Here is a 27,474-nt window from a genome sequence, read left to right as displayed (position 1 = left end):
ATGAGTATTACGTGCGAATGAGCCACCTGATGGAGTTGACATTGAGGGATATCACGACAATGTCGGAGTTCGAGCTCGAGTTGCACCATGAGATGATCGTCTACCTTCGTGCTAAAACGAAGAACTAGTTTTTTCATTTTTTTTTCTAGGACTTGTAATTTTTTTTCTGGGATTTGTAATTTTTTTTCTAGAATTTGTAATTTTCTTTTTTCGAACAATGAATTTTCCCGGTTTAATTGTTCAACGTATTCTATTTTACGAGTAAAATAAGTTGGAGTTGTGAATAGTGCAATTTAATAGTTGTGGCTTGTGATAGGTCATGCAGGGTTAGAGGAGTTGTGGCCTGGGACTCAAATTTAGGGGAATGATGACGTGGAGAAAACTTGGGGCCTGAATTGGGGACTGGGTTGGGGATGCTCTAATAGGTTTGACTGAGGATTCAATGAGACTCGGACATGTCTAAATTAAGCTCAATTTAGTTATAGACAGTTAGAAATACACTCTTCGTCCTTTAAATATAGAAGCTATTTCCGTTTTAGTTTGTCCCTTAAAAATAAAAACTTTATAATATATTAAAAACATTATATAAGACTTATTCTTCATATAAGACTTATCATTCACTAATAATACTTCAATTACTTTTAAAACTTGCGACTTATTAGTGTCACCAATTAATTGACCGAGTTTCTAGTTCTCAATGTTTATCATTTCAATGAGCCCAGTTTAGTCTGTTGAGAAAAGGGGAAGTATCAATAAGCATTAAAGAAGAATAGAGTTCCAAGAAGCATTGAAGATGTGCATGCATTGTTCCAATAGTATTGTAGTTTCATGAATATACATTTATTGTAGGATCTCAAAGGTCACCAACATCCCTATAAATATATGGGTGTTGAGTACCATTTCATCATTCAATCAAATACAATTATCTTCTCCCATTGCTTTCTTCTCTAAATATGTTGTCTATACCATTTAACATGTTATCAGAGCGGGTTTGGACTCAGATAAGGCATCATCATCGTCCTTGATACCTTTCTCGGCCCCTTCTTATTTTTTTTTTGTTTTTTCCTTTTTCCGCTGTACCTGTAATCATAAGCCAAAATGTCAAATGACAACTATATAGTAACCGAAACCTCAGATTCATCTATGGCAGATGAATTTGCCCGGCAGTTTGCCAATTTTATGCGCAATAGTTTTGCGATGAACCAACCAAATCCACCAGAAACAGCTGTCGTGCCATTCAGAATCGACACACAGCCCCTCCACATTGGTGGGAACAAGTTAAATGGAGAAAATTACGCCCTTTGGTCCGTATTGATAAAGACGGCAATAAGTGGTCGGGGAATGGTCTCTCACGTCACCGGAGTGCCTCCTTCCCCACCGCGAACCGATCCAGCCTTCATACAATGGCAACAAGCCGATCACTGTGTGATCACTTGGTTAATACAAAACATCGAGCCTCGACTGGTTAGTCGAGTTTCACAACATCCGACGGCGAAGCATATCTGGGATGCGTTGGCCGTCACATATGGGAGTGGAAGAGATAAAATCCAGGTGTATGATCTTCAGTTCAAAGCAACCACACTAAGACAAGGAAGCAGTTCATTAGAAGAAATATGGAGCCGCTTGGGAGAGATCTGGATTTCAATCGACCAAAAACAGACGAACCCAATGAAATGTCCAGAGGATATGGAGATTCATAACAAATTCATACAAGATCAGAGAGTATGTCAGTTTCTATATGCAATTGATAGCAAATATGAAACAACCAAGAGGGAGATACTGAAAATGGACCCGCTTCCCTCCGTCGACTATGCGTACAACCTGATTCAGCAGGAGGAGACACGACTCCGAGTGTTACAACAGGCAAACACCGGCGGAGCAGCTGCCACGGATGGAATCGGAACCGGCCTCGCCATCCGAGGGTGGCAGAACCCTACCGGCGGCTCTCGGGGTGGCGGTCGCGGCAGCAACGGTGGTGGTCGCAGCGGCTGCGGCAATGACAAAATCGGCCAAGTGATGAAGAAGACAAGTCAAAATTGGTGTGTTCCTACTGCAAACGGAAAAGACACACAAAAGATTCATGCTTTGAACTAATTGGGTATCCAGATTGGTGGGAAGAGAAGCACGGCAAGCCTCCGCAACCGCAAACACCCTGGAACCGTGGCGGGCACGCCGCCGCAGCAGTTGGAGGCGACGGAGGCAACGCCGTGCAAGGGGTCGCGCAAACCGCCGGTGCTGTCCAGCCAGGAGGAAGGACCGGAAATGAAGCTCAGCCGGCGCCGGCAAACACAACCGGGGCAGCAAACTTCGTCGCCGGCGGAAGTGGGAGTGTTATTCGTGATTGGAGTGAAGAATTGATGAGGGAAAGGTGGCGCCCGATTCAGGTAGATTAGGGTTAGGGGGCTCTTTTATTGGAAGCCCCCAAATCTTTGAGAAATTGCAGGTTTTACCCCACAAAATTCTCAGTCACAATTAGCCCCCAAATCTCCTGAAAATTCCATAATTTCCCAAACTACTTGCCAAAATCGATTTCAGCTCTCGAGAGAAGCTTGGAGTTGTGTGTGCAGTATCTAATGGCCATGAGAAAAATGATAAATGGATTTTTGACTGTGGGGCAACTGATACCATAACATATGATGCCTCAGACCTTACCAACCTTCAGAAACCTCTAAAATCTCATATCCAAACTTCCAATGGGGAATTTACAGTGGTTGAGGGGGCTGGAACTGTTAACATTTCCCCAACTTTGCAGTTATCGAATTGTCTATATATTCCTTCGATGTCTCATAAGTTATTATCCATTAGTCATGTCACAAAGGAATTGAATTGTACGTTACTAATGCAACCACAATTTTGTCTTTTGCAGGATATCCGAACCGGGAGATAATTGGGCGTGGCACTGAACGTGATGGGCTTTACTATGTGGATGAGATAGCTCAAAAAGGGACTGCCATGTTAACTCACGGATCAGCTGACCGGAAAGCTTGGCTTTGGCATCGGCGCTTGGGTCATCCATCTATCGGTTACTTAAAATTGTTATTTCCTAGTATTATTCCTAAGCATGACATGTACTGTGAAACTTGTCTTTTATCCAAAAGTCATCGGAACTCTTACCCATTAAGTAATACTCGTGTTGAAAACCCCGTTTGCCTTAGTACACTCTGATGTTTGGGGGGCCGCACCAGTTATTGGGGGGCAAGGTTTTCGATATTTCTTAGTTTTTGTGGATGATTGCACTCGCATAACCTGGATATATTTCATAAAACAAAAATCTGAAGTTTTGTCACACTTTACCCATTTCTATAACCTTATCCAAACTCAGTTTCACAAAACCATCCAGGTCCTTCGGTCAGATAATGGGGGGGAGTTCGTTAATTCTACCATGAAACAATTCTTCCAAAACAAAGGCCTTATACACCAAACCACATGCTCATACTCCCGAACAAAATGGTGTGGTAGAAAGGAAAAATCGATCTCTTCTCGAAATGACTCGTTCTATGCTTATAGAGTCAAAAGCCCCGAAACACTTCTGGCCAGAAGCCATTGCCACCTCAGCCTATCTCTTAAACCGATTGCCCACAAGTATTCTCAAACACAAAACTCCTCTACAAGTCTTGTCCACCTTCACAAAAATTCCTCGCCCTTGACTCTTGAACCTCGCGTCTTCGGATGCTCTGTTTTTGTCCACATTCCTAAACATGAAAGAACTAAACTATCCCCATGCGCTATCAAATGCGTTTTTGTAGGATATGGGGTAAATCAAAAGGGGTATAGGTGTTTCGATCCAAAGTCCAACCGGATGTTTGTTACAATGAACTGCAACTTTCTTGAAACTGAGTACTTCTTTACCCATCTTAGCGGTCAGGGGGAGAGTAATGTTAGGGATAACAATGATACGGACCCGCTAAGTTGGATCTCAATGCCACTGCCAACGCCAAGCAATCCTGATGCGGATCTATCAGAGAAAACAGTAAGCAATTCCGCTGAGCAAGTCTCTGATGTGGTAGAGTCCATCGTAGAAGGTGGCATCGCCTCAAATATTTCTCCGTTAAGGTTATCCAATGTAAGTAATCATGTGGATACAGATAATTGTTTGGCTAACACTGTAAGTGCAGAAGAAAATTCAATTGAGACCGAAGAAAGGGAAATTGAGGAAGTCGAGGTCGAAGGAGTTGACCCTGACACTGGGAGGTACATACTTCCACCAAGGTCAAACAGAGGAGTTCCACCCAAAAGGTATACACCAGAGAGGATTGACAGGAAAAAGCAGTACTCTGTTGTGAACCTAGCCAAAGGCCATTTATCAGAGATGGCTCGGGCTTTCGAGAATGCACTATATGAGAAGAAGAAATACCACAGACATGGGAAGAAGCTATGAAATACAAGCATTGGAGGGAAGCAATGAAGAAAGAGATTGATGCACTGATTCGAAACCACACATGGGAGAAATGTGCTCTACCAGAAGGGAAGCGACCAGTGGGTTGTCGATGGGTCTTCACTATCAAAAGAAGACCTGATGGCTCGATAGAAAGGTACAAGGCACGACTTGTCGCAAAAGGCTATACTCAGACATATGGAGTTGACTATTCTGAGACCTTCTCTCCAGTAGCTAAGATGAACACTATTCGGGTGTTGTTATCCATTGCTGCTAATAGGGACTGGCCATTACACCAGTTTGATGTGACGAATGCCTTCCTACATGGAGAGTTGAAGAAGGAAGAAGAAGTTTACATGGAGGCACCCCCAGGTTTTGCAACAGATTTAAAGCAGGTGAAGGGTGCCGATTGAGGAAGACCTTGTATGGATTGAAGCAATCTCCAAGAGTATGGTTTGGGAAGTTTGCTGGGGCAATGATTAGCTATGGATATACACAGAGCAATTCAGACCATACGCTATTTTTTAAGAAGCAGGGTGATAAGATCACATGTTTAATCATATATGTTGATGACATGATTATTACAGGTGACGACCTAGAAGAGATTGAGGAATTAAAGAAAAATCTTTTTCAGGAATTTGAGATGAAGGACTTGGGGAATCTCAAGTACTTTCTTGGGATTGAAGTGCTAAGGTCAACCAAAGGAATTTTTCTGCGACAAAGGAAGTATATCTTGGACATCCTAGCAGAGACTGGCCTACTGGAATGTAAACCAGCAGACACTCCTCTGGCAGTTAATCACGGATTACAAATCAGAGAAGGAGCCAAGTTGGCTGACCGTAGTCGATATCAGCGACTGGTCGGAAAACTCATATATCTCTCGCACACTAGGCCAGATATTGCCTATGCAGTTGGGGTCGTAAGTCAGTTCATGCATAAGCCGCAGACAGATCACATGGAGGCAGCACTTAGGATTTGTCGGTATTTGAAGGGAACTCCAGGGCATGGAGTGTTGTTCGCCAAAAATGGGCATCTTGAGATTCATGGTTATACAGATGCTGACTGGGCAGGGACCCAAACGATAGGAAGTCTACAGCAGGCTACTTTACCTTTGTTGGAGGTAATTTGGTAACATGGAGAAGCAAGAAGCAGAAGGTGGTGGCTCTTTCGAGTGCTGAAGCAGAATTTCGTGGGATTAAAAGTGGGTTGACCGAGATTTTATGGTTAAGGAGATTGATGAAAGAGATTAATCTCTCTCCAAGCAAGTGCCAGTTGTATTGTGATAACAAAGCCGCTATAAGCATCTCACAAAATCCAGTACAACATGATCGAACGAAGCATGGGAGGTTGACAGACACTTCATCAAAGAAAACATTGAGAATGGGATTGTCGAACTCCCTTTTGTTCGCTCTGAGGATCAACTTGCCGACATCCTAACTAAAGCAGTCAACTCAAGGAGCTTTGAAGATGTGCTTTCCAAATTGAGTTTTGGAGATCCCACCACTCAATTTGAGGGGAGTGTTGAGAAAAAGGGAAGTATCAATAAGCATTAAAGAAGAATAGAGTTCCAAGAATGGAGTTCCAAGAAGCATTGAAGATGTGCATGCCTTGTTCCAATAATAGTGTAGTTCCATGAATATACATTTATTATAGGATCTCAAAGGTCACCAACATCCCTATAAATATATGGGTGTTGTGTACCATTTCATCATTTCAATCCAATACAATTATCTTCTCCCATTACTTTCTTATCTAAATGAGTTATCTATACCATTTAACATAATCAACCTCCATTCTCTGCAGCTGAGAGCTGCCGTTTCGTGTCAGCGTTGCTCCTCCGCCACCAACGGAATTCGTATAATCTTCTGCTCTTATCATATTACAAGTCACGCTGATTCATGTCCTATCTACCTATGTTTTTTAGTTACAAACACAACGCAAGGGAGGTTCTCACTCAAATAAAAATCAAAAGCACATATCTTCTACTGTAACAAGAAGAATATAATGTGTTTTATAGAGATACATAGACGTAAACACAGGATGACAACACACAGGATGACAACATACCCTACAAACACAACTTTACATTCCGATGTCTTCTACCCTCAGAAACCAATCATCGTCGTCGCTCAAATATAATCTGCACAGAAAAGAGTCATTCTTCAAGTGCAAGAGTAGTAGTAGAACATATCACTTGTCTTCCTTGTCCGGATTCTCCTCCTCGTTCTCCTCCTCTTCCTCTTTTTTCTCTTCTTCATCTTCTTCGTCTTCTTCAGGAGGATCAGCAGGCATTGGTGGGGGTAGTGGAGTCTTCATGGGACTGAACTGAGGAAATATATCTGGTCTCCTTCCTGGCTTCGGCCTGTCCCACTCCTAAGGAAAGAGGATGCGTCAAAAACATTCTAACAATTAGTATGTAACTTTGCTGAATAGTGAATAGCAAATGGCAGCATTTAATTTCAAGTCATGAACATTTACAAAGATCTTTGTGCACCCTACCTACCTACCTAAATAAATAATCTTCACCATCAATCTAGTTCCCAACATAGAGTGAATATTGACTAACTTATGGATAAACAGTAATAAATAAGAATTAGCAAGCACATAAGGTGTTGGAGAAAAGAAAGAGCGATACTGACGATGGGGAAATCGAGGGGCGAACGGCGGGTCATCTTCTCTTCATCGGGAGCCATAGCGACCACTGATGACCTCATAGACCTGACGGAGGAGGGAATACTCAGCAGAAAAAGGAAGAGGGTTTAAAGGGGGTTGAAAGAGTAGAAAACAAGGGCGGCAGAATGGAGAGGGCGGCGAAGAAAGCCATTGGCGACGTGAGCTCAGCTGCTGGGAACCATCATATTCATATACTATGACTATCTGCTAAGCCACCGCCACAATTTGAGATTTTGTTGGTTACCTATTTTCGGGTCGGTTAACCGGATCGGGCATGATTTGGTTGGTTACCTATTTTCGGGTCGGTTAACCGGATCGGGCATGTTCTAAATTCCATATTCGGCCCACTTCTAGATCCGAATCATACACCAGCTTGAAATAAATTGTTGAATAATAAAAGACATAAGAAAAATAATAATTAAAATAATGTTAATAGTATTATTAGTGTTTTGATGATAGTATAAATGGTGAATAAATTGACATAAATGTGCATATTTTAATAATGACAATAATCATTTTAGAATTAAATTTCGTAAATAAAAGGATATAATTGCCTTAAAAGTCACCAACTTGCCCAAATTCTGGTTTTTCCCACGACCTATAAAATTGGCGTATAAAGTCACCAACTTTGCCGGGTTGCTGGTATCTCCCAATTGACCCGACTCTGTGTTTTCCGGTAAGTAAATGGCCTATGTGGCAGGCCTGAAAGTTGACATGGATGATAAACTCGTAGTTTAGCAAGTATTTTGGATGTTTAACGTGAATATTTCAGTGTTTTGTAGCATATTACTTGAGGTTGCATCCATTATCCACTATTTAGGTGTTTTGATGAGTTTGTCGAGTGTTTGTAGTTAAAACAGGTGAAAATGAGTTGAAAAACGACGAAGACGATTTGCCCATTCAATCCACCCTTAGGAGTATCTTTATTAGTTTTCCTATGTTCAGTTCACTTTCTATGGATTTATCTTGTGAATTTGCGTTGAATATGAGTAGCTAAATCTCTTGTAGAGTTTTGGTGAAGACTACAATGAACGCTTTTGATTAATTCAAGGACTTTTGATTACCTATGCTCTTGTGATTCCTTTGTTTCATTCTTGAGCTTTTTCAATTCAATTGCTTAGCTACCAATTGGGTTTGTTGACCTAGTTTTGAGTAATCGAGAGATACCTAATTAGGATTGATAAAAATGAACAAACACCTAGATAATTTACATTCGAGAGAAGGAATTCTAGAGTGAGGGCTTGAGCCTTTTGTTTTAAGAAGTTAATTGTGAAGTATTGGAAGGAGACTTCAATATTAATGTTTAATCAACGGGTGAGTGCACTCGAGAGAGGGCTTAGCCTAGACTAGCGGCTTTCCTAGTAATCCAAGAGACTTCAATTGGGTAATCAAAGTTGTTGAATTGTCCGTATTGTGTTCGTTGTAGTTGGATCCAAAGCTCTACCTCGTTTTCTTATTTGAAACTTGCTCTTTTGTCTCTTGTTTTACTTTGTTTATGTAATAGTTACATAGTTAACAACTAAAACAAACATTTGCTTTGTCTAGATAGTAGTTAACATCGGTCCGTGGTACTTGAGTTTATACAATTTGTCTCTGTGGGATACGATACTCTTGCTTGCTTAGTGCTACACTAGCCCCGTACACTTGCGGGAATTTCTTGTGTTAAAATAAGTTGAGTCAATGGATTCATCGGAAAAATTTCTTTCTGTACTTGCTCCAAAACTCGAGAGAGGGCTTAGCCTAGACTAGCGGCTTTCCTAGTAATCCAAGAGACTTCAATTGGGTAATCAAAGTTGTTGAATTGTCCGTATTGTGTTCGTTGTAGTTAGATCCAAAGCTCTACCTCGTTTTCTTATTTGAAACTTGCTCTTTTGTCTCTTGTTTTACTTTGTTTATGTTTAATAGTTACATACTAAAACCAAACATTTGCTTTGTCTAGATAGTAGTTAACATCGGTCCGTGGTACTTGAGTTTATACAATTTGTCTATGTGGGATACGATACTCTTGCTTGCTTAGTGCTACACTAGCCCCGTACACTTGCGGGAATTTCTTGTGTTAAAATAAGTTGAGTCAATGGATTCATCGGAAAAATTTCTTTCTGTACTTGCTCCAAAACTCGAGCTTCGAACGCTTCATCCAATTTGGGAGATACCAGCTAATTTCCGTCCGATTTCCTTAAATTGATCGGTTATCGGCTAACGGCGGCCCCACCGCCGTCAACCGGAATCTCGGAGGTCCCCCCGGCCTCAGCGCCAACGCCTGGAGCAGCAGCGGCCACTGCATCCCCTGCTTCATACTGAAATCAACAACGTGGACTAAATCTCTACTGGCGAAGGATTCCAAAATCGCTTGATTCGCAGTGAAATGCACGAATTTCAGATAGGGCACGTCTCGTAGAAATGAATCTGGAGCAGATCGGTGAAGGCGGAGTCCGGATTCGCCGGATACAATCTGTAAATTCACCTCGCCAAAGCTTCAGCGAAATAGGTCGCGGCCTTCCGCATCGCACCGGCTTGCGACACCGCTAGAAAACCGATGTTGTTCACCAGCGCTTCCGCCAATTTGAAATCCTCCTTCTGCACAACCTCCGCACACGCCATCAGTGAGTGAACAAGCCTGATTCCGTTCTCCTGCGAGTCAACCATCACAATCGACTCGCTCGACTCAGTCTCCTGCGTCGAAAGCTTCAATTTCTTGGCCGGAGATGGGGGTTTCGCCCTAGGGTTAGGGTAGACCGCTTTTCCCGGTATGGCAGTGAGATCCGACCCGAAATCAGAGTCCACAACCATTCTATTAACGGCGGAATCGAAATCCGGAGTAGGATTGAGGCCGGAAATCATGGATTCGAGCCAGGAGGAGAGATCAGAGGGGTTGTAATGAGTGGTGTCGGAGGCGAGCTGAGAGAGGCCGTCGTTTTCAACGCTGCACATGACCTGCTCCAGGTGCTCGATCTTTTACGTGATGTCGGCCATGTCGGAGGGCTTGACGCTGTAGTCGAGGACACTAAATTTTTTTTATTGCACAGTCAATAATTGTTGACCATGTCAGCCGCCACGAGACGCCACGTCAATTAAAAACGACACGTCAGCTCGCTCTTTCACCGGAAAAATCATCATCGGAAATCGGCAACTAAATGCAAAGTTGGTGACTTTATACGCCAATTTTATAGGTCGTTGAAAAAATCGGAATTTGGGCAAAGTTGGTGATTTTAAGGCAGTTATCCCTAAATAAAACTATAACTATACAGCAAATAGTAGTATTTGAATTTAAAATGATCACTTCTGTAATTCTTCTTCAGAAAAATGTTGCAATTAGTAGGAGCATTTATTTTGCATTTTTTGGTGGTTAAACCCCGACGGAATTGGGGATCCTTTAATTCTTCTCATATCATATCATATCAATTTGGTGAAGAATTGGATTGAATTGAATTGAATTGAATCGAATCGAGGGCCGAAGCAGTTTAGTGATGTTCTATGGCGCGGCGGCGTGGGACCCGTGGCTGATAGTGGCGCAAATTGTGTGCCTTCAATGTCTGTACTACCTCACTCTAGGGTTATGCCTCTCGGTTCTCGTCGCTCCCCGCGTCTCCAAGATGAGCCTCGTCTATTTCTTCGATTTCGCCACTGTTACTGATTGGGGCGTTATCGCTTCCAGTTTTCTCACCTCTATTGCTGGGTGGGTCCTACTTACTTTTTTCATTTTCTTCCCCGATTTCATCATTTTATTGTTTGCAGAGAGAGCGAGGATGAATTTTGGGCTTATGTTTTTTTAGTTTTTCACTATGCTATGACACTTAAACCATGTTTAAGAAGTTCAATAACAAAAAAATTGACCTGCAACTGTGCAGGAAATACATGATTGATTGGACTTGGGACTCTTTTTTAGCTATTACCTGAGGATAAGTTTATTATTAGTAGAACATAAATTCATAATCAACCAAGATACTATGCTTATTGAATCTTCTCATGTGTATGCTACTGACGTATATCATATTTGCAGCATAATGTTTCCTTAATCAAAGATTTGGCTTCATTTGTTACACTTATTGTTCCATAAAGCTCTATTATTCACTGATTTTCCGTCTAAACTATGACCTTTGTGTTAGATGTGAAATATTATAGACTCTGACATGAGATTTCAGAAAAATCTCATTCTAAACATCACTGTGTTTTTCTATTGAAACAGAGCTGGAGTTTTGGTTTATTTAGTTGAGAGAACAAGGAAATGCTTGGATTTTTCCTCTACCCTTTACATCATACATCTTTTCATTTGCTTGTTGTATGGAGGTTGGCCCTCAACTATTACCTGGTGGGTTGTGAACATTACTGGCTTAGCAGTGATGGTACTGTTAGGTGAACATTTGTGCAAGAAACGTGAGTTACGAGACATTCCAGTTGGAAGATACAGATCAAGTAAGCTTCTTCTCTTTGGACGGAATGCTTTTTACTAAGCTGTAATTATATTTTCCCAGATTCTGTTCAAATTGTCTTTTAGGACCTCATTTGTCTTCCGCTTAAATTTGGTTCTTTGATGTATTTGTTTTGGTTTCACTCAAGTTCAATGCTATATGAGTCTGAGCCGCTCCACCTCCACTGGCATAGTATCAACTATTGAAGATTTATAGAACATTTTTACAGCTATTAAATTTTCCATTTATTAGCCATGGTAGAAATTGCAGATTGTAAAACTATGGTAGTCATCTAACAAATCTTAAGTAAATCAAACAGCATGCCTCAAACACAAACGATCAAAGTAATAATAATAACTAATTCCTCAAAATCCTTCAATTCTAATGTAGACTTCAGAACTTCCTCAAACCAATTTTTAACTTTCATTCCTGAGTAGCAGACCGAACTTCAGCATCTGTACATAGCATTATAGTTATTCTGACTTCTATTTAGACCAATGTATCATGTTCTACCCGGTTCATTTCGTTGAATTGCTAAAAAAATCTAACTTATTTGCCCATTCAGAGACTACCATTTTTTCTTGAAAGCAAAGGTTGAAACTTATCATATTAGTTTTAAATTATTAGGATAGAGACATTTTTTAATTGAAGTGAATAAACCTTTGCTTCTATACATCACACTGTATTCATGCCAGTGTCTTAATATAATATGCAGTGCATTAAGGATGACTCTGTAAGAAAGCTTTTGCAAAGGGCAAGGAGCTCATCTCATTTGGATCATGGGAAGTGGCTAAATGAATTTGACCTTTCTTCTATCCAGTCTAGAGACATCAAAATACATATATCTGTAGATTTGAATTTCGCTCCCATCATTTCCATAATTAAATGGTCCAGTGTATTGAATTAGTTTGATCTAACCATTGACATTGCATGAGCATTTATAAGAAGTGCATGGAAATTGCTGAGTTGATAACTTTAATGTGTATCCATTTCGTCTGAACTCCCAAATTCATTGGGATTCAGATACATTTCTATCAATAGAACCATTTATAGGGTATTGAGATTCAACAGCCATTATTTTGACGCTGTTGCTAACTTGTTTCAATATACGCAGATGTCTGATTGCAACTAGATGCTGATCTCACGAAGGTGAGGCTACCGTGTGTGGCTTTTCATTAGACGTCTTGCTAGCAAAATATTGTATAAAGACGGAGCCTTATGATGTCTCATAATTCTTGCCCAGATTAAATGTAAATATAGAATTGTGTTTTGATTTTGGGATTCAAGTTTATAATAGATGTGAGATTTTTTACAGTATGAATTTACATTTTTTTACAGTATTTGTCAAGGGTCGCAAGAAATCAGCAGGATATGATGAGCTGTATATTCAGCATGCCTCAAAATTACCATAACCAGACTACTCTTTGCATACAAATAATACAAATGAACAACATCATTATGTATCCTCTCTTCCCATCAATCATCATACACTCCCTAAAATCAACCAAGTATGCAGCTTAACACGATCAAAACACAACCCTCCAATCTCAAATAATGATGAATGTCGAAGCAAACCTGCGAATTTAGAAGTATATTGTTAACTACGAATTTACTTTCCTTGAGCTCACTTTCTTCCTCCGAGTATTTTTCTTCGTGGGTGCAGCAGCTTTGCTCGTCACTTCAACTTCTTGATCACTCACTGGAGTTTGTGATGAGCTGTTATTGCTTACACTCAAGTTGCTTCCCACTTCGACTTCTTGATCTTTCACTGGAGTTTCTGATGAGCCTACTTTTCTCTGAGTCGAGGTGCTTCCCACTACGAGTTCTTGATCATTACCCGAGTTTTTGATACACTGATTTCATTCCTTAGCCGTAGTATCTCTCCCTTGGCAGAAGCTAGTTCCTCTTCTAGCTTCTTGCCTCTGCTCTCTAAATTCTCCCTCTCCTTCCCAAGCCTCGCAACCAGGTTTTGGGCGTCTTCCATGTTCTCTCGAGCCTCTTGAGACACCTGCCTTTGCTCGTCAAGGGACTTGACAAGCGCGTCCTTTTCATTCTCAAGGCTTGAAACCCGAGAATTAGAAAGCTCCAAATCTCTTGACAGCAGGTGATGCTTCTTGGTTTATCTCATCAAGTGATTTAGCAGATGCTTCGAGATCCCTCTCAAGACTTTTCCGTGCTCATTCTCTTCGGAAGCTTGCCTCTCCAATTCCTTCAACTCCATTTTCAATGAAGACACGACATTCTTTTCTTCTTTCAGATTAGAAACCGCAGTTTCAGCTTTCTCATTGGCAGCTGCGAGTTCTTTATTTAAGCTGTCGCATTTTTGCACTGCGGAGGCCAGCTCATTGGAGACTGTTTGAAGCTTGTTCTCTGATCAGCAAGGAGCTCCCTAGCTGACTTCAACTCTCCGGCTAATGTTTCAGCACCTTGTTTTTGCCTCATCAACATCCTCTGTAGTGAATATCTAGTTTCACTCAACTCAGTCTGAACTTTGAAGAGCTTCTTCTCAATCTCCGAAAACAAGTGCCCTCGACTCATTCAACTGCTTTTCTAGGCCAGATGCTTCATCTCTCGATATCTCCAGAGTTTCCTGCACAATTTTGAGTTCTTCCTCGAGATTCTTTATGATTCGTGCTCAATGTTCAGACGCTCTTTTAAACTCTCTTTGTCATTTGTCAAATCAGAGATCAGCACTCTTTATTGCTCACATCATCCAAAGCAACCTTCAGCTTGCCCTCGAGTTGTTGAAGAGCTTCTTCTTTTTCACTTAGAAGCTCGGCCTCTAGAGCTGCCTTCTTCTCAGAAGACGACTTGAACTCATTGTATTCCTTCAGAAGACCATCGAGCTTTTTCCTAGACTCGTCCAACTCAGCACGTGACGAAGATAAATCGTCATTCAGACCATCTAATGCTGTGTTTTTCAATTCCAGCTCCTTTTCCTTCTCCACAATCTCGTCTTTAAGGTTTTGGATCTCTGAATTTAAACTGCTTATCTGATCTTGAGCTTGCTTATAAACAGAGCTCAGTTGTTCCAACTCTCCTTCTTTTTCGATAAATTTAGAATTAACATTGGTCAGATTGACTTCCTTCTCCTTGACCTCTGAAGAGACCAAGTTTATCCTCTCCTCCAAGACAACTAGGGAGTCGAGTTTTTCCTTCAGCTGATCTTGCAGTTCTCTTTTCTCGTTGCCTGCTTCACGGAGGCTGGCTTCAAGGCGCTCAGCCTCGTATCTCTTCACTTCAACCAACTTCTTTTCTCTTTGTAGATCCTTTCCAAGACCACTAATTGTACCATTTGCAACATCCCAACTGATTATCTAAGGACTGCTTCTCCTCATTTGCTTCAGCGAGTGCCTTCTTCGCGCTTCTTTCTCATTCAATATCTCAGACCGAATGTCTTCTCCAGAAGAAGCGATAGCAGCTGCCTTTTCCTTTAGTTTGACATTAAGCTGTGCACACAATGTAACAGTTAACACATTAGCAATAAACACCATGAAAATTAACATTCAACAAAAGGAACTACACATTTCTATATGATACGGGAATTTGGGAAACTACCGGAGAAAGACCATGGATTATACAAGCAATAACCAAGAACCTGAGAGGCTTACTGATTCTATGTTTGCATCTGCAGCGGCCTTTTCCTTCTGTAGTGATGCATAGAGAGCAGCAAGGACACCTGACCCCAGAAATCCAAGTGCATTCAGAAGTGAAAGAAACGGGCTTGAAGACGCCTTTTTCTGCCCCGACTACAGAGCACAAGAGGCGCAACTTAGCACAAAATGAAACTAGAGATATGCTAATCAGTACTTGAATCATTGTAGACAGTGTTCACCATAAAACCAGACCTCTTCTTCTAGATTCTGATCTACTTTCCTCGACTCGGATTCAACTGAAACAACCAGAAAAGGGTCAGTCATGACAACAGCTCATAGAAGTATATATCTCCAAATTTGTTAACCATTAAAGAATCGTACTTCAATATAATATAATGAGAAGGAGACATAGTCATCTTCGCAGATTTTGGTGAAGGAGAACAAAGTTAGGTAATGCGCTATCTTAAGCCTCAGAAATTTGTCTCGTAGACACAGACCTTCAAACTGTAGATTAAACCAAGAAATTGCAATCTAACTTAGAAGGACCAACACAATAGAACAAGAACGTAATCCCCTCAAGATTGCATAAAGAAGATGATATGACAGTAACGTGACGTGATGCATCTCGAATGTCAGATAATACATTAGCAAATGTCATTCCTAAACAAAAACCTTCTTCATCACCTTATAAAGAAATTCATCTCAAAAGAAACTAACTAAGATGCCCAAATGTGTGTGAGTTGAAACGCCTAGTGATAGAGTGGTTAATGCCTATGACACTGGTCTCGGGTTCAAGTCCACCGTGGTGCGGCCTTTAAATTTCTGTTCACTTGCCAATAAAAAAAGACCCAAATTATAGCAATATACTTAATTTCCATAGATGACCTCAAAATCATTCCAAATTTCGTTTCTTTCTGTGTTGTTTTTTTTAGAATGCACCTTCATATATACCACCAACAAGAATGCTGATATACATTAAAAACAATCCAATAACAAATTCAGATTAAACACAAATCACTACATCAAAAACATACAAACACTAAACATACAGCTTTAATTTGGCGCACACAAAATAAAGCGGAAAAAAAAGTAAAAAATAAAAAAGTAAACACATTTTAAAATGGTAGAGTGAGTGACCTGCAGCTGGCAGTCCTTGAACAGAATCGGCCCTCAAAGTAAGAAGGGGATTGCAGCGAAACCCGTGTAAAGAATCGCTCTGCGATGGCGCAAGTTTTTCATCTTTTGGATTTTGTTGCTGCAAACAAGCTACAGCAGCTGTCTTCTTTCGGCGAGAAGGCGCATTTCTTGGCAGAATTGGGGAAAGGGGTTTGGAGAAGATAGAATAGGGGAGTAAAGAAACCATTTGATCAGCCAGTTGTTGATTGTTGAGTAGCGAAGCTAGGATTTGTTTTCCTGGTTATTTCAATGGATGGTGTTAACACTTCATGTACGTTTGTCCTGCTCCATTTTCCTATCTGTTTCGATAGCATCTCAAAAATGTTGCTCTTTCCGGAATTACCCAAATGCCCCTCATAGGTAAGTTGTACTACTACTATTCTATGTCAAAAATGCGTCATTTTACTTTTTTTTTTATAAAATTGTATGCCAACGTCATTATTCATTATCATTCCAGTTTTGGAAGGTGATGTTTTCAATCAGCTCAAAACGACCGTGTTTCCAATCATATTTATTACTCTATCGATCCTTTAAATTTTGTCACATTTTCATCGGGTATGGATTATCAGAAATGTAATAAAAAGTGAGTTGAAAAAATTAGTGGGACGTGAATCCTACTTTTAGATATTAATTTTATAGTAATAAAATGTAAGTGAGAATGCGTTAGTGGAATGTGAGGTCTATTAAAAAAATAATCAAAATGAAATATGATAAATTTTGTGGAATGATCAAAATGGAAATATGTAGCAAAGTTTTCACGGAAGGAGGGAGTATTTATTATTATTATTATTATTATTATTATTATTATTATTATATTATTATTATTATTATTATTATTTACTCTTCATTTGAACTTTCTACTGAGAATTTAACTCACTACTTCTTTGAATCCTAGTTCAAGGCCATAAATATTTTTTTTATTTTCTCATTTCTTTCTGGCATGGGTTCTTAAGAAAGGTTAAGAAAAACTAGGTGAAATAACGTTAGTGTTAGGGCATCCACAATGGGACGCCACGATGGCACGCACGATGAGTGCCATCGTCCGCGGGCGCCATCGTCCGCCCCGTTGGTGTGTGCACGCCATCGTCAGCGCCCTACGCACACGCCCGATGCATCGTCCCGCGCCATCGTCCGCGCCATTATGGGCTCGGCGGACGACGGGCCGCGGACTATAGGCCATCGTCCGCGCCATCGGGCGCCCCATTGCGGGATCGACGGACGATGGTCGCAGACGATGCCTCACGTTTTTTATTTTTTTTCTATTTAAACCTCGTTTCTCTTTCACTTGTTCATACGAACATCTCGCCTCTCTCGTTTCGCTCCTCTCTCACATTTTTACCTATCTCACATACCAAAATGAACCACGCCGTATGATACCACTAGTTCTAGCTCCTCGGAGTCGGGGTAGTTCGCACTCGGAGACCTCGGCAGCCTTAGATGCAGCCGTGTGAAGAGGCCATGGCGGCATGCTTACTCGAACTGCAGCGACGAGGAGGCGGCGGCGGCGAAGCAGATCCGCAAGCCTATTCGACGTCGGACGTATTGTCCGCCGCGACCACGCGGCAGCTCACCAACTTCTGGTTGAAGACTATTTACCGATCAACCACGGTGGGGACCGACTGTTTTACCGCCGGCGGTTTAGAATGCAGCGTTACCTATTTCTCAACATTGTCCGGACGTTGTCGTCACGTGATGAATACTTCACGTATCGGGAAGACGGCATCGGCAGACCCGGCCTTACACCGTTGCAAAAGTGCACGGCTTGCAACTCCGTCAGTTGGCATACGGCACCACGACGGGCATTTTCGACGTGTACCTCCACGTCGGGGAGACAACAGGCCGGGAGTGCTTGAAGAGATTTTGTAGGGGAGTTGTGGAGGTACTACTTGGCCGATGGCATATACCCACGGTGGCCTGTTTTTCTGAAGACGATCAGCTGCCCAATGGGTGAGAAGAGAGTTTTATTTGCCCAAAAAGCAGGGAGTCGGCGCGGAAGGAGGAGGATGTCGAGCGGGGCATTTGGTGTGCTCCGATCACGGTGGACCGTTGTGAGAGGCCGGCTCGTCTTTGGTTCAAGGAAATCACGCCGACGTCATGTATGCGTGCATTATCATGCACAACATGATAGTCGAGCATGAAGGTGTGGAAGCATCACCGAGTGGAACAATGATGACGGTGCATCTAGCTCGTCCAGCACGGCGACCGAGCCCCCCGCTAGAGGATTGCCGTCGGGCTTCGACGAGGTTCTAGCTAGACAGGCCCCAATGCGCAACCAACAAGACCATGCGCAACTCATGAACGACATGATTGAGAAGAAGTGTGGGCTCGTAACCGCCGTCGTTGAGTTTGCGTATTTTATATATGAAATGAAGTTTTTTCTCAATTTTTTGTTATTTAAATATTCAAATAAAATAAAATGCATAGGGCGCGCCATAGGGCGCCCCATTGCAGGTGTGGGGGTAGGAGGATAAAACTGCTGACGTGGCGCGCCTTAGGGCGCCCCACTGTGGATGCCCTTATTATAGGTCTCACTTGTATTTGTGTATTAATTTTAAATAAAAATTGAGTGAAATGAGTTAGTGGAATGTGGGGACTATTGCCATATGTAGTATAAATGAATCGAGACTCCTATTTGCGGACGGACTAAATAGAAAAAACGGGACTCCTATTCACGGACGAAAGGAGCTAATATCCAAACCTTGGTCAGTAGATTCCTTCTGTTCGTGAGTAACAAGTATTCCCTCTGTCCCAAGGAAGATGACCCCTTCCTTGGGCGGTACTGGTTTTTATGCAACTTCATTTTGTGTGTTAAGTGGAGAGAGTAAAGTAAGAGAAAGGGAATAAAGTAGAGATAAATGTATTTTCATTTTTAATAATAGGCCATCTTGATTTGGACAAATCAAAAAGGAAAGTGAGTCATCTTTAGTGGGACGAAGGGAGTACATCTCTACACTTAATATATCATAGAATCTACAAGTTTGAATGCTAATAAATGTTCATTCATTCTACAATAAGAGTCATATTTTGTCATTTTCATTCGTCCCATAGCTCTATTTTACTTTTATCATAAATGGTAAGAATATCTCACATTTTATTACTCCTCACGTTCCCAAAGAATATGCACTTTGGGTTCGGCACGGGTTTTAATGTGAAATTGGTAAAGTAAGAGAGAAGTGCAGAGAAAAAGTAATTAAAATATTGTTAGTGCAGAATGAGTGTCACCTCGTTAGAGAGAAAATACTTTCCAAAATTAGAAAGTGCATATTCCTATGGGACGGACTAAAAATGAAATAATGCATATTCTTGTGGGACGGAGGGAGTATAAAACTATTATATATAATTGAGACTCATATTCCATTAAATTATTTAATTTATTTTTCTTTACACTTTTAAAAACTCTTATCCAAATCAAATAGTACTCCCTCCATATTAAAAAAAATAGAAACATTTGAAACGGCACGGGTTTTAATGCAATTGGTAAAGTAAATGAGAAAAATTGGTAAAGTAAGATAGAGAAAAAGAAAAATGAGTAAAGTTAGAGAAATGAAGAGAAAAAGTAGTGAAAGTAGAGTCAGTGGATGGTGGGATCCATGTCTTAAAATAGAAAAATTTTAAAATTTATATTTTTGAGGAAGTACCTAAAATGGAAATACTAATTCTATCTCATAGGAGTAATATAAATCTCTCTCTCTCCGTATATGGTTGGGCCCAAAATGGTGAGAACCTGCCAAGTATAACGAGCGCATTCCCGGCGCATACTAGCAAAGACCACTTCACAATACGTCCTCGGCCGATTCTACCAAAAAGATGCGTCTTTGTCCACTTTCTCTCTCCAACGCAACAAAATCCTTGACAAATTTCTCACTTCCCAACAATTCTTATGTAATTTAACTGGAATCCGGTCGTATTAAATAGCCCAACATTTCTCAATTTGGTTTTTCATTTATTATTTGTGTTCTCATTACCGGGCAAAAGCTTGAATCTTGAATGCACCTCAACAGCATAATTAAAACAATTTTCAGGTAAGATTTTTTTCATTTAATTGGCATTTCAATTCGTGGGATCATTTATTTAATTTTTAGTAGATTTCTTGAAATTCGTGTTTGTTCTTGGATATTATTATGTACAGTATCTAGTTTCCTTCTCTTGAAATCGATCTTTATACACTTTTAATTGCACTAGGTGAGTTTATTACAATTGGGAAAGTTGTATAATTTTGTCCCCAATCTGGAAATTCATTTTGGTGCTGTCTTTTTAGCAATGATCATAAGGATTTTGTGTGTGATTCGAGTTTTTTAGAGGTAAATCTTGGGCTCTAGCTGGATTGTGTAATGAGTTTTGGTGATGAATGGCAATAATGATCGGACTTGAGTATGCTTAGGCTGTATAGGATAATTTATTTTAGTCTTGTGTGTTTGGAAATTATTTAATTGTTTCCTTTAACTATCTGAATTTTTGTGTCTCTGTTTAGGTCTTATGAGGAAAATTTGAGCGTTTCTTTTGCTGGATACTAAAAGATAAAGAGTTGTTAAACTTGGTGTTTTGAGCGTGATGGATGATGAAAATGATGTTCCTTACCGTTCCAATACTTACGCCGCAAACGTACAAAAACTCCCTGTCGAAAATGCCAGCTATCCTCGAGATATTGGCAATTCGTACGGAGAAGACGATGACAACACTGATGATGGTGAGGAAGATGAGGAGAAGGCAGTGAACGATGTGGATGATGATGACGACAATGATGATGATGATGGAGGTAATGGTGTTCAAAGGATAAGTAACAATGATTATGAGTATGGAGATGAAGATGAAGATGACAACAACGACGATGGAAATGGTGATCAGCAGCGCCACCCGAAGAAGAGGAAGCTGAAGAATCTGATCTCAAGCTATGAGTTTGCCCCTCGACTGCCGGCTCCTCCTCCTGCCACTCCATCGGCTCCGAAGCCGTCGTACGGGGGGCGCAATCCGCTCACTGATTGGACCGAGCACGAGACGTTGGTCTTACTTGACACTTGGGGAGATAGATTTCTCAAGCATGGGAGGAAGAGCCTGCGTGGCGAGGAGTGGCAAGAAGTTGCGGAGAAGGTATCACTGGGATCGAAAATAGAAAGAACCGACACTCAGTGTCGAAATCGTCTGGATACGTTGAAGAAAAAGTACAAAAAAGAGAAGCTGAAGTTTGGGGATTCAGGGAGTGAATGGGTGTATTTCAAGAAGATTGATGTGCTACTATCGTCATCGCAAGTGCAGCAAGGCGGTCTTTCATGTGGGATCGACTCGGGGGAGTACGTATTCATGAACCCTAAAGTTTATCTGAATCGGTCGAATGGATTGGATGAGATGCGGGACAGCCCGGGAAACTCAAGCGAGGGCGAGGAAGATGAGTCCGAGGGCCTCCCTCCCAAGAAGACGATGGGGACTGGTAAAATTCGAAGCAGTGCAGCTCCCTACAAGATGTTGGCAGATTCTTTCGAGAAATTCAGTGAAATATACGAAAGGATCGAGGATAGTAAGAGGCAGCAGATGGTAGAGCTAGAGAAGATGAGGATGGACTTGCACAGAGATTTGGAGATGCAGAAAAGAGAGATTTTAGAGAGAGGCCATGCCGAGATAGCTAAGATCCGACAAGAAGAGGATGAAGACAACGCTGAGAATATCAGTGGTTGATGTGCTTGTCTTGTCTCTCTCTTGATTATTATTTGGACAAGTTGCAGCAGTGTTTGTGTAATAAAACTTAGGTTGTGAAACTAATTATGTTATGTAGGTATATGGTGGATCTCTTCTTCATCGTTATACTTGCTTGTCTCTCACTTTGGTTTGCACATATCAAGGATCACATAAAAGAGGGGTTTTTGCATTATCCATAATCACTTTTAAACCTTGTTGGCTTCAACCAAATAAAAACGCGCAACACAAGGTTCAAATTTCTTCAAAATAAGGCAAAATCTGCATACACAAAAGACAATTTGAAATTCGAACTCACCCTTATCTTGGGGTGATTGTCGTTTCCAATGATCGAAAATGAAATGCAGTCACTAGGTTGTCTGTTATCAACCCTTTCTCAAAAACAGGATTAAAAAGAACCACCTATAAATAAAACATCACCGGTCACCTGCCGAAACATATGGAGAAATGATCGACATCATCAAACATTTGACAATGATCATAACTCCCAAATCCAGGTTCTGCTAGTCGTAGCTGCAACTTAATATAGGTATAACTGCCATCACACATTTTGAGAACCCTCGGGTTTGTCCCTCTCCATGGGCTCTGCAGCGGCTGGTGGCACTTCTTGTCCAGCCCCTGCTTCCGTGTTTTGGCCAGGGCTGGAACCAGCCCCTTGAGGTTGAGACTCGCTGCCTTGAGATGGAGCTGGAGAGGTTGGCTCAGGAGTGGCTGGTTTTGCTGGCTTTGGCTTCGTCATTATTGGCCAGCAAAACCTGTGAGAAAATTGGGTCTTATCAGATGCTTGTGAAGATTTTAGGGCTACCAAATCAAGGGAAAATCAAAATTTTGCAGTTTGTAGGCGAAAAATTTACCATGCCAACAAGCATGCGTATGTTTAACGAGAAAAGGCAAATGCAATACGGTCTGAATTTGAACTGCTAGGAAAGAAAAGGATGGAGTTCTAAGGAATTTTTGCAGTACCTATCAAGGGCTTCAGCCTTTTTCTTCACGTCCGCAGACAGTAAAACTGGGTTGGCATGTTTTGGAAGTGAGTCTTGTTGCTGTTTTTTCTCTCTCAACCAAGCTTCAGCTCCCACACATTCATTCAAAACCTGACAGTTCATAACATTTAGTGAGAATTCTGTAATAATATATTGATGCACATATGGCAAATAATATATACCTTTTGCTTCTCCGCCACATCAATATGGTCAAACTTGGGATCAATGGACATTGCAGCCTCCCTGTAACTATTGATGCAATAAGCAATTTGGTCAATCTCAGATCCCCTCTCCGTGTGCTCCTTGTAGCGCTCCTCTATGGGATCACCTTGCTGCAGGGTTTTGGACAACTAGTTAACAAACCATCTGGTAAAGTAAGAAGAAAACAACAAACGTGATGTAATGAGTTTCCATTTTTTACCTTCTTGAGCTCCTCCAGCTTGGCAACATATACACCTTTGGTTTCATCTTCACCATCCTCATATAACCAATCTTCTACCTCCTGGAGTCTAGCAATCAATTGCTCTCGCTCTAACTCCGTAGCAAAATCATGATACTTATCATGAAGCTGCAGAGACATAAAAACATTTCAGATAAATACTTAAGGTGATTCGCAGTAACAAGATCAAGACCTTGTACGTACTTTATTCCTCATATCATAAACATAAGACTCAACAGCATTCTTCTTGTCTTTAGTTTCCTCCATGACACGATCCTGCAAAGCCATCTCGAATTCCTTCTCCACGGCTTTTTGCACATCTGGAGCAGCAAGAGCTCCAAAAACAACTTCTGACACTGGCACAGTTTTCTTGTTAACCTTCTTTTTCGGAGCCTCCACCTGATGAGCATTAATACAGTGATATTACTAGTAGTCCAAGACAAATACAAGCACCCTGTAAAAGGAAATGAACAAGGAACATTGTAAACATAATCCCTGCAATATTAAGAACATGTTATACATACATTAAATCAACTGGAATGAAAATCTACTAGTTTGGAAGCCTGCAAAAGAGAGAGTATTCTATACCGCATAGGATAATAATTACTGGACTTGCACGTAACCCCAATAAATAGAACATGAGAAACAAGACAAAGGTAAAGAAATAGTAAGATTTAGAGAGCAGATAAGTGAAACACCAAGACAAAGAACCAGAAACGGACATTCCAAAGTCATTAGTAGGGTAAATACTCTACAGAAAGATAGAAGTAAAAATTTATAGGAATCTACACATATAAAAAAACATATTTCAATATAAGCATGCAAGTTACCTTGACATCTGTTTCCATCTGAACAGGCTTATCTCCTGACTCTGGCACACCATTTTCAGCTGCAGGAACTTCAGTTGTTGAGTCCTGCATATTTACATCAGCAGCACTTGGTGGAGCAGGGTCAGCAGGAAGTTCATCAGTCTCCATCTTAGCTGGCTCTTTGTCAGACTCTTTAACAACTGGAACCTCTACTTCCTCTTCTTCAAGCAGCTGTTTCAAGAGAGGCCGTCATGTTTTTTAGGAAAGTAAATTTTTACCAATAATATTGTATATAACACATAAAGAAACAACTCGCCAAGCTAGATATATAAATGTTTCACTCCTCCTGCCAATAAATTCTAGCACAACGCTACAATATCCTTTATTACCAAAAGAATTGCTAACATTTTTGCAATTTTTCCTGTTCTTTGGGTCTATGTTTAATCCCCACAAGATTAAGTCATTCTCTTACATTGATAAGCATATAAGCTAAGGACCCCTAACTTAACCAAAACCGGTACTCCCGCCTACAAGACATTTGACACTTTCATGTGGAACCGGCGTGGGATTTATATTATCCTTCCCCTTTCAAACTGGAACGCCGAGTGGCAAACCCAAATACAAGGCCCACCCTCCATATGCTGCCCCTTAGGCCCACACCTTCAGTGGCAATGTGGCATGCACCCATTTGGTCACACTTTCGGGTAGCCCCTTTCCATAGGCGTCTAGATCCATGTTTAGCCACACTTTTATGTCGAACCGATATGAGATTCATATCATATATAGCTCGCAGTTTATAGACTAAACCATCTTCATTAAACAAAAAAAATCTGATTAACCTAACATATGTTTTTCCATCGTGTATATGTTAGCTTTTGACAAAAGTCAAATTGCAAAAAGGTCCCGAAAGTCCGTCTCATTATATTCATCCAAGGATGAATGGAGTATCTCTACCTCCATTACTATAATACTAATAAGGAAGCAATCCAACTGTTAAAGCATGAGGAAGAATATAATTTTACACATGCATCATTCATGGAGAAACATATTTGAGTTATGATGTACGTAGTAACCCCACACATTAAGTAAGATAGTTGCAATCCAACAATCTGCTAGGGCAAGAAATTATTATTCATTATCCTATCAAGATAACAAACTACAACTATAACGCTGACGAAGAAAACTAAGACTTTCCATTACCAGAGCTATCCTATTATAAGCATTTAAAATTGGCATTAGTGGCACCAATAATGAGAAGACCTTAATTAAGCTCACTCTTTGAGTGTTCCCTAAAAAAAACTGGAGTATTACTCAGCAATTAGGATGAGAATCTATCGTGAGAGCCAAGAGCTTACCGTTGCCGATTCGACAGACACAACACCATGAAGATTAAGACGCACTTTGACTTTCAATTTTGCCTTCTCACCATTTGCCGACTGAAAAGGCCCAATCTGCAATCAATGTGTCAAAACAAAAGGAAAATAGATGTTGAGTAAGTGACAGGGTTACACACGGTATTGATTGACGGATTAAAACAAATATGCAACGCAAACTTACTGTATAATGGCTGATCTTTGCTGGAGCTTGCAACTCACTGACATCAGAATATTGTACATCTAATGTGAAAGTCTCAGACCTATAGAAAGTCGAAGCTTTCATGCTAGGTATTGGGTTGCCATTTGGGAATACAATGGTGCTCTGCAGATTATCACCACCTGCTCCATTTTGTGTATCTCCAGCAGGAGCTTTCCATGTCAGAGCAATGGGGAAAGGGAAGCTCTCGTTGACCTGCACATGAAAACTATATTTCAGCATTTCTGTCACAGCCTATGATAGGAGACTGTTTCAGAGGTATATTGTTTAGACGACAAAGCACTACATGAAAGTAGAAGATAAGGCTTTTGAACCAAGTAATTCATACGCCAACCAATAACTTTTATATTGAGCCATATGCAGTGCTTGCAGTTATAAAAATAAGAAGCTATAACTGTGAATACATTAATAGACAAAGCCAAGATAGGAATGAAAATGCACCTGGAATTCCCAAACTTTGAATGTAGGACTAAGAATAGCACATTGTAAAGCACAGCCTTTTGCAACACATTCACTTGCATTCATTGTACGCCTCCATCCCAAAGAATTCAGTCAAAATCTTAATCATAGCAGGGACTCAAGAGCCTGATCCCACAACTTCAACTGAGTGTATATTCTGAATAGTCAGTCCAGCATCTGCTAGAGCCTTCTCCAGCGGCTTCTTCACACGCTCCAAAACTGAGGTGCTAATTTGTTCAAACTCCTCTCTCTTAATAAATCCTCTTACATCTTTATCATCCACCAAGCATTCAATGTTCAGAGGTGCTTCAGGGTTAGCACTGAGAACCTTCTTCAACTTTTCACAACCAGCACGGAGCCTTAGACAAGCCTTTGCATTCTGATAGACATCAATCTTATATTCATCCTTGAATTTCGCAGCAAAATGCTGGAAAAGAGCTTCATCAAAATCTCTTCCACCCAGTGACCGATCAAAAGAGTGAGCCAAAATTTTTAGCTGACCTTTCTTGAATGCAGCAATACAAACTTGCAAACTTGCATGCCCCGCATCAACAAAAGCAACGTTCATTGGTTCATTTTCTGGTAGATCAGTCTTATATATACCATAAGCCAGAGCAGTAGCAGTAGTCTCATGAATAAGACGAAGAGGGTGTAAACCAGCAATTGTGGCTGCATCAATCACAGCCCTCCTCTGTAGATCAGTGAAATAAGCAGGAATTCCAATGCAACAATCCACAACCGCTGTTGCACTCAAGTTCTTTTCTGCGATGCTTTTCAAATTGGAAAACAGCATTCCCAATACCTGAGTAGGCGTAAACGTCTTATTTTCTCCCAAATACCGAGCATGTATTAAGGGATAACCATCAGGCCCTTCAGTCACCAAGAAAGGCAATGACTTTAGATCACGCTGCAGCTCCGGATCAGAAAACTGGCGTCCAATCAGCCTCTTTATTTGAGATATTGTATTTTTGGGATTCATCAGACTTGATGCGGCCCCTGCTGTACCTAGGAAACGCTGTTTGTCTCCAAAGCATACAAGAGAAGGAGTTTCCCGCTTTGATTCATCGTTAAGTACTACATCAATACCTCTTTGCCTTGCAACAGCAACAACACAGCTCTCGTTTCCAAAATCAAAACCAACCACACTCATGTTTGCTTGGTGGTTAAGATTGGTAACACGGTCACTTGACCACAAACTATGAGGCCACAACCTACGGCACAAATATCCAAACAAATTCAGCCACCAATCACTCGGACAGACGAATTTTACAAAA

The 27,474-nt window shown here is 40.9% G+C and overlaps 3 protein-coding genes and 3 pseudogenes across 4 annotated transcripts; 2 read left to right on the top strand and 4 right to left on the bottom strand.

The window, feature by feature from the left end:
• Positions 1-6,526: 6,526 nt before the first annotated feature.
• LOC121789041 (glucosidase 2 subunit beta-like) lies at positions 6,527-7,222 on the bottom strand. The gene is made up of 2 exons (XM_042187580.1): positions 7,015-7,222; positions 6,527-6,748 (listed from the first exon to the last, which is right to left on the bottom strand). Exons 1-2 carry the CDS (start codon positions 7,087-7,089, stop codon positions 6,566-6,568), a joined length of 258 nt encoding a protein of 85 aa, XP_042043514.1. The 5' UTR covers positions 7,090-7,222; the 3' UTR covers positions 6,527-6,565.
• A 1,959-nt stretch (positions 7,223-9,181) lies between these two features.
• Positions 9,182-10,162, bottom strand: LOC121789043 (annotated as a pseudogene).
• Positions 10,163-10,337: 175 nt separating this feature from the next.
• LOC121789040 (protein SYS1 homolog) lies at positions 10,338-12,771 on the top strand. 2 transcript variants are annotated; one of them, XM_042187579.1, is made up of 3 exons: positions 10,338-10,724; positions 11,235-11,461; positions 12,572-12,771. In XM_042187579.1, the coding sequence occupies exons 1-3, from the start codon at positions 10,516-10,518 to the stop codon at positions 12,577-12,579; spliced, it is 444 nt and encodes a 147-aa protein (XP_042043513.1). In that variant the 5' UTR covers positions 10,338-10,515; the 3' UTR covers positions 12,580-12,771. The 2 variants fall into 2 exon arrangements, with proteins under 2 accessions (XP_042043513.1, XP_042043512.1); XM_042187578.1 differs by having other exon boundaries at positions 12,173-12,771.
• Positions 12,772-13,273: 502 nt separating this feature from the next.
• Positions 13,274-16,416, bottom strand: LOC121789042 (annotated as a pseudogene).
• Positions 16,417-19,931: 3,515 nt separating this feature from the next.
• On the top strand, positions 19,932-22,025 carry LOC121789044 (trihelix transcription factor ASIL2-like). Its single transcript, XM_042187582.1, has 2 exons — positions 19,932-20,251; positions 20,701-22,025. Exon 2 carries the CDS (start codon positions 20,781-20,783, stop codon positions 21,897-21,899), a length of 1,119 nt encoding a protein of 372 aa, XP_042043516.1. The 5' UTR covers positions 19,932-20,251; positions 20,701-20,780; the 3' UTR covers positions 21,900-22,025.
• Positions 22,026-22,237: 212 nt separating this feature from the next.
• Positions 22,238-27,407, bottom strand: LOC121789039 (annotated as a pseudogene).
• Between the last annotated feature and the right edge of the window lie 67 nt (positions 27,408-27,474).

The sequence above is a fragment of the Salvia splendens genome, unplaced genomic scaffold (genome assembly GCF_004379255.2).
Source record: "Salvia splendens isolate huo1 unplaced genomic scaffold, SspV2 ctg1202, whole genome shotgun sequence".
Lineage (NCBI taxonomy): Eukaryota > Viridiplantae > Streptophyta > Magnoliopsida > Lamiales > Lamiaceae > Salvia > Salvia splendens.
This window is presented reverse-complemented; position numbering and strand designations above follow the sequence as displayed.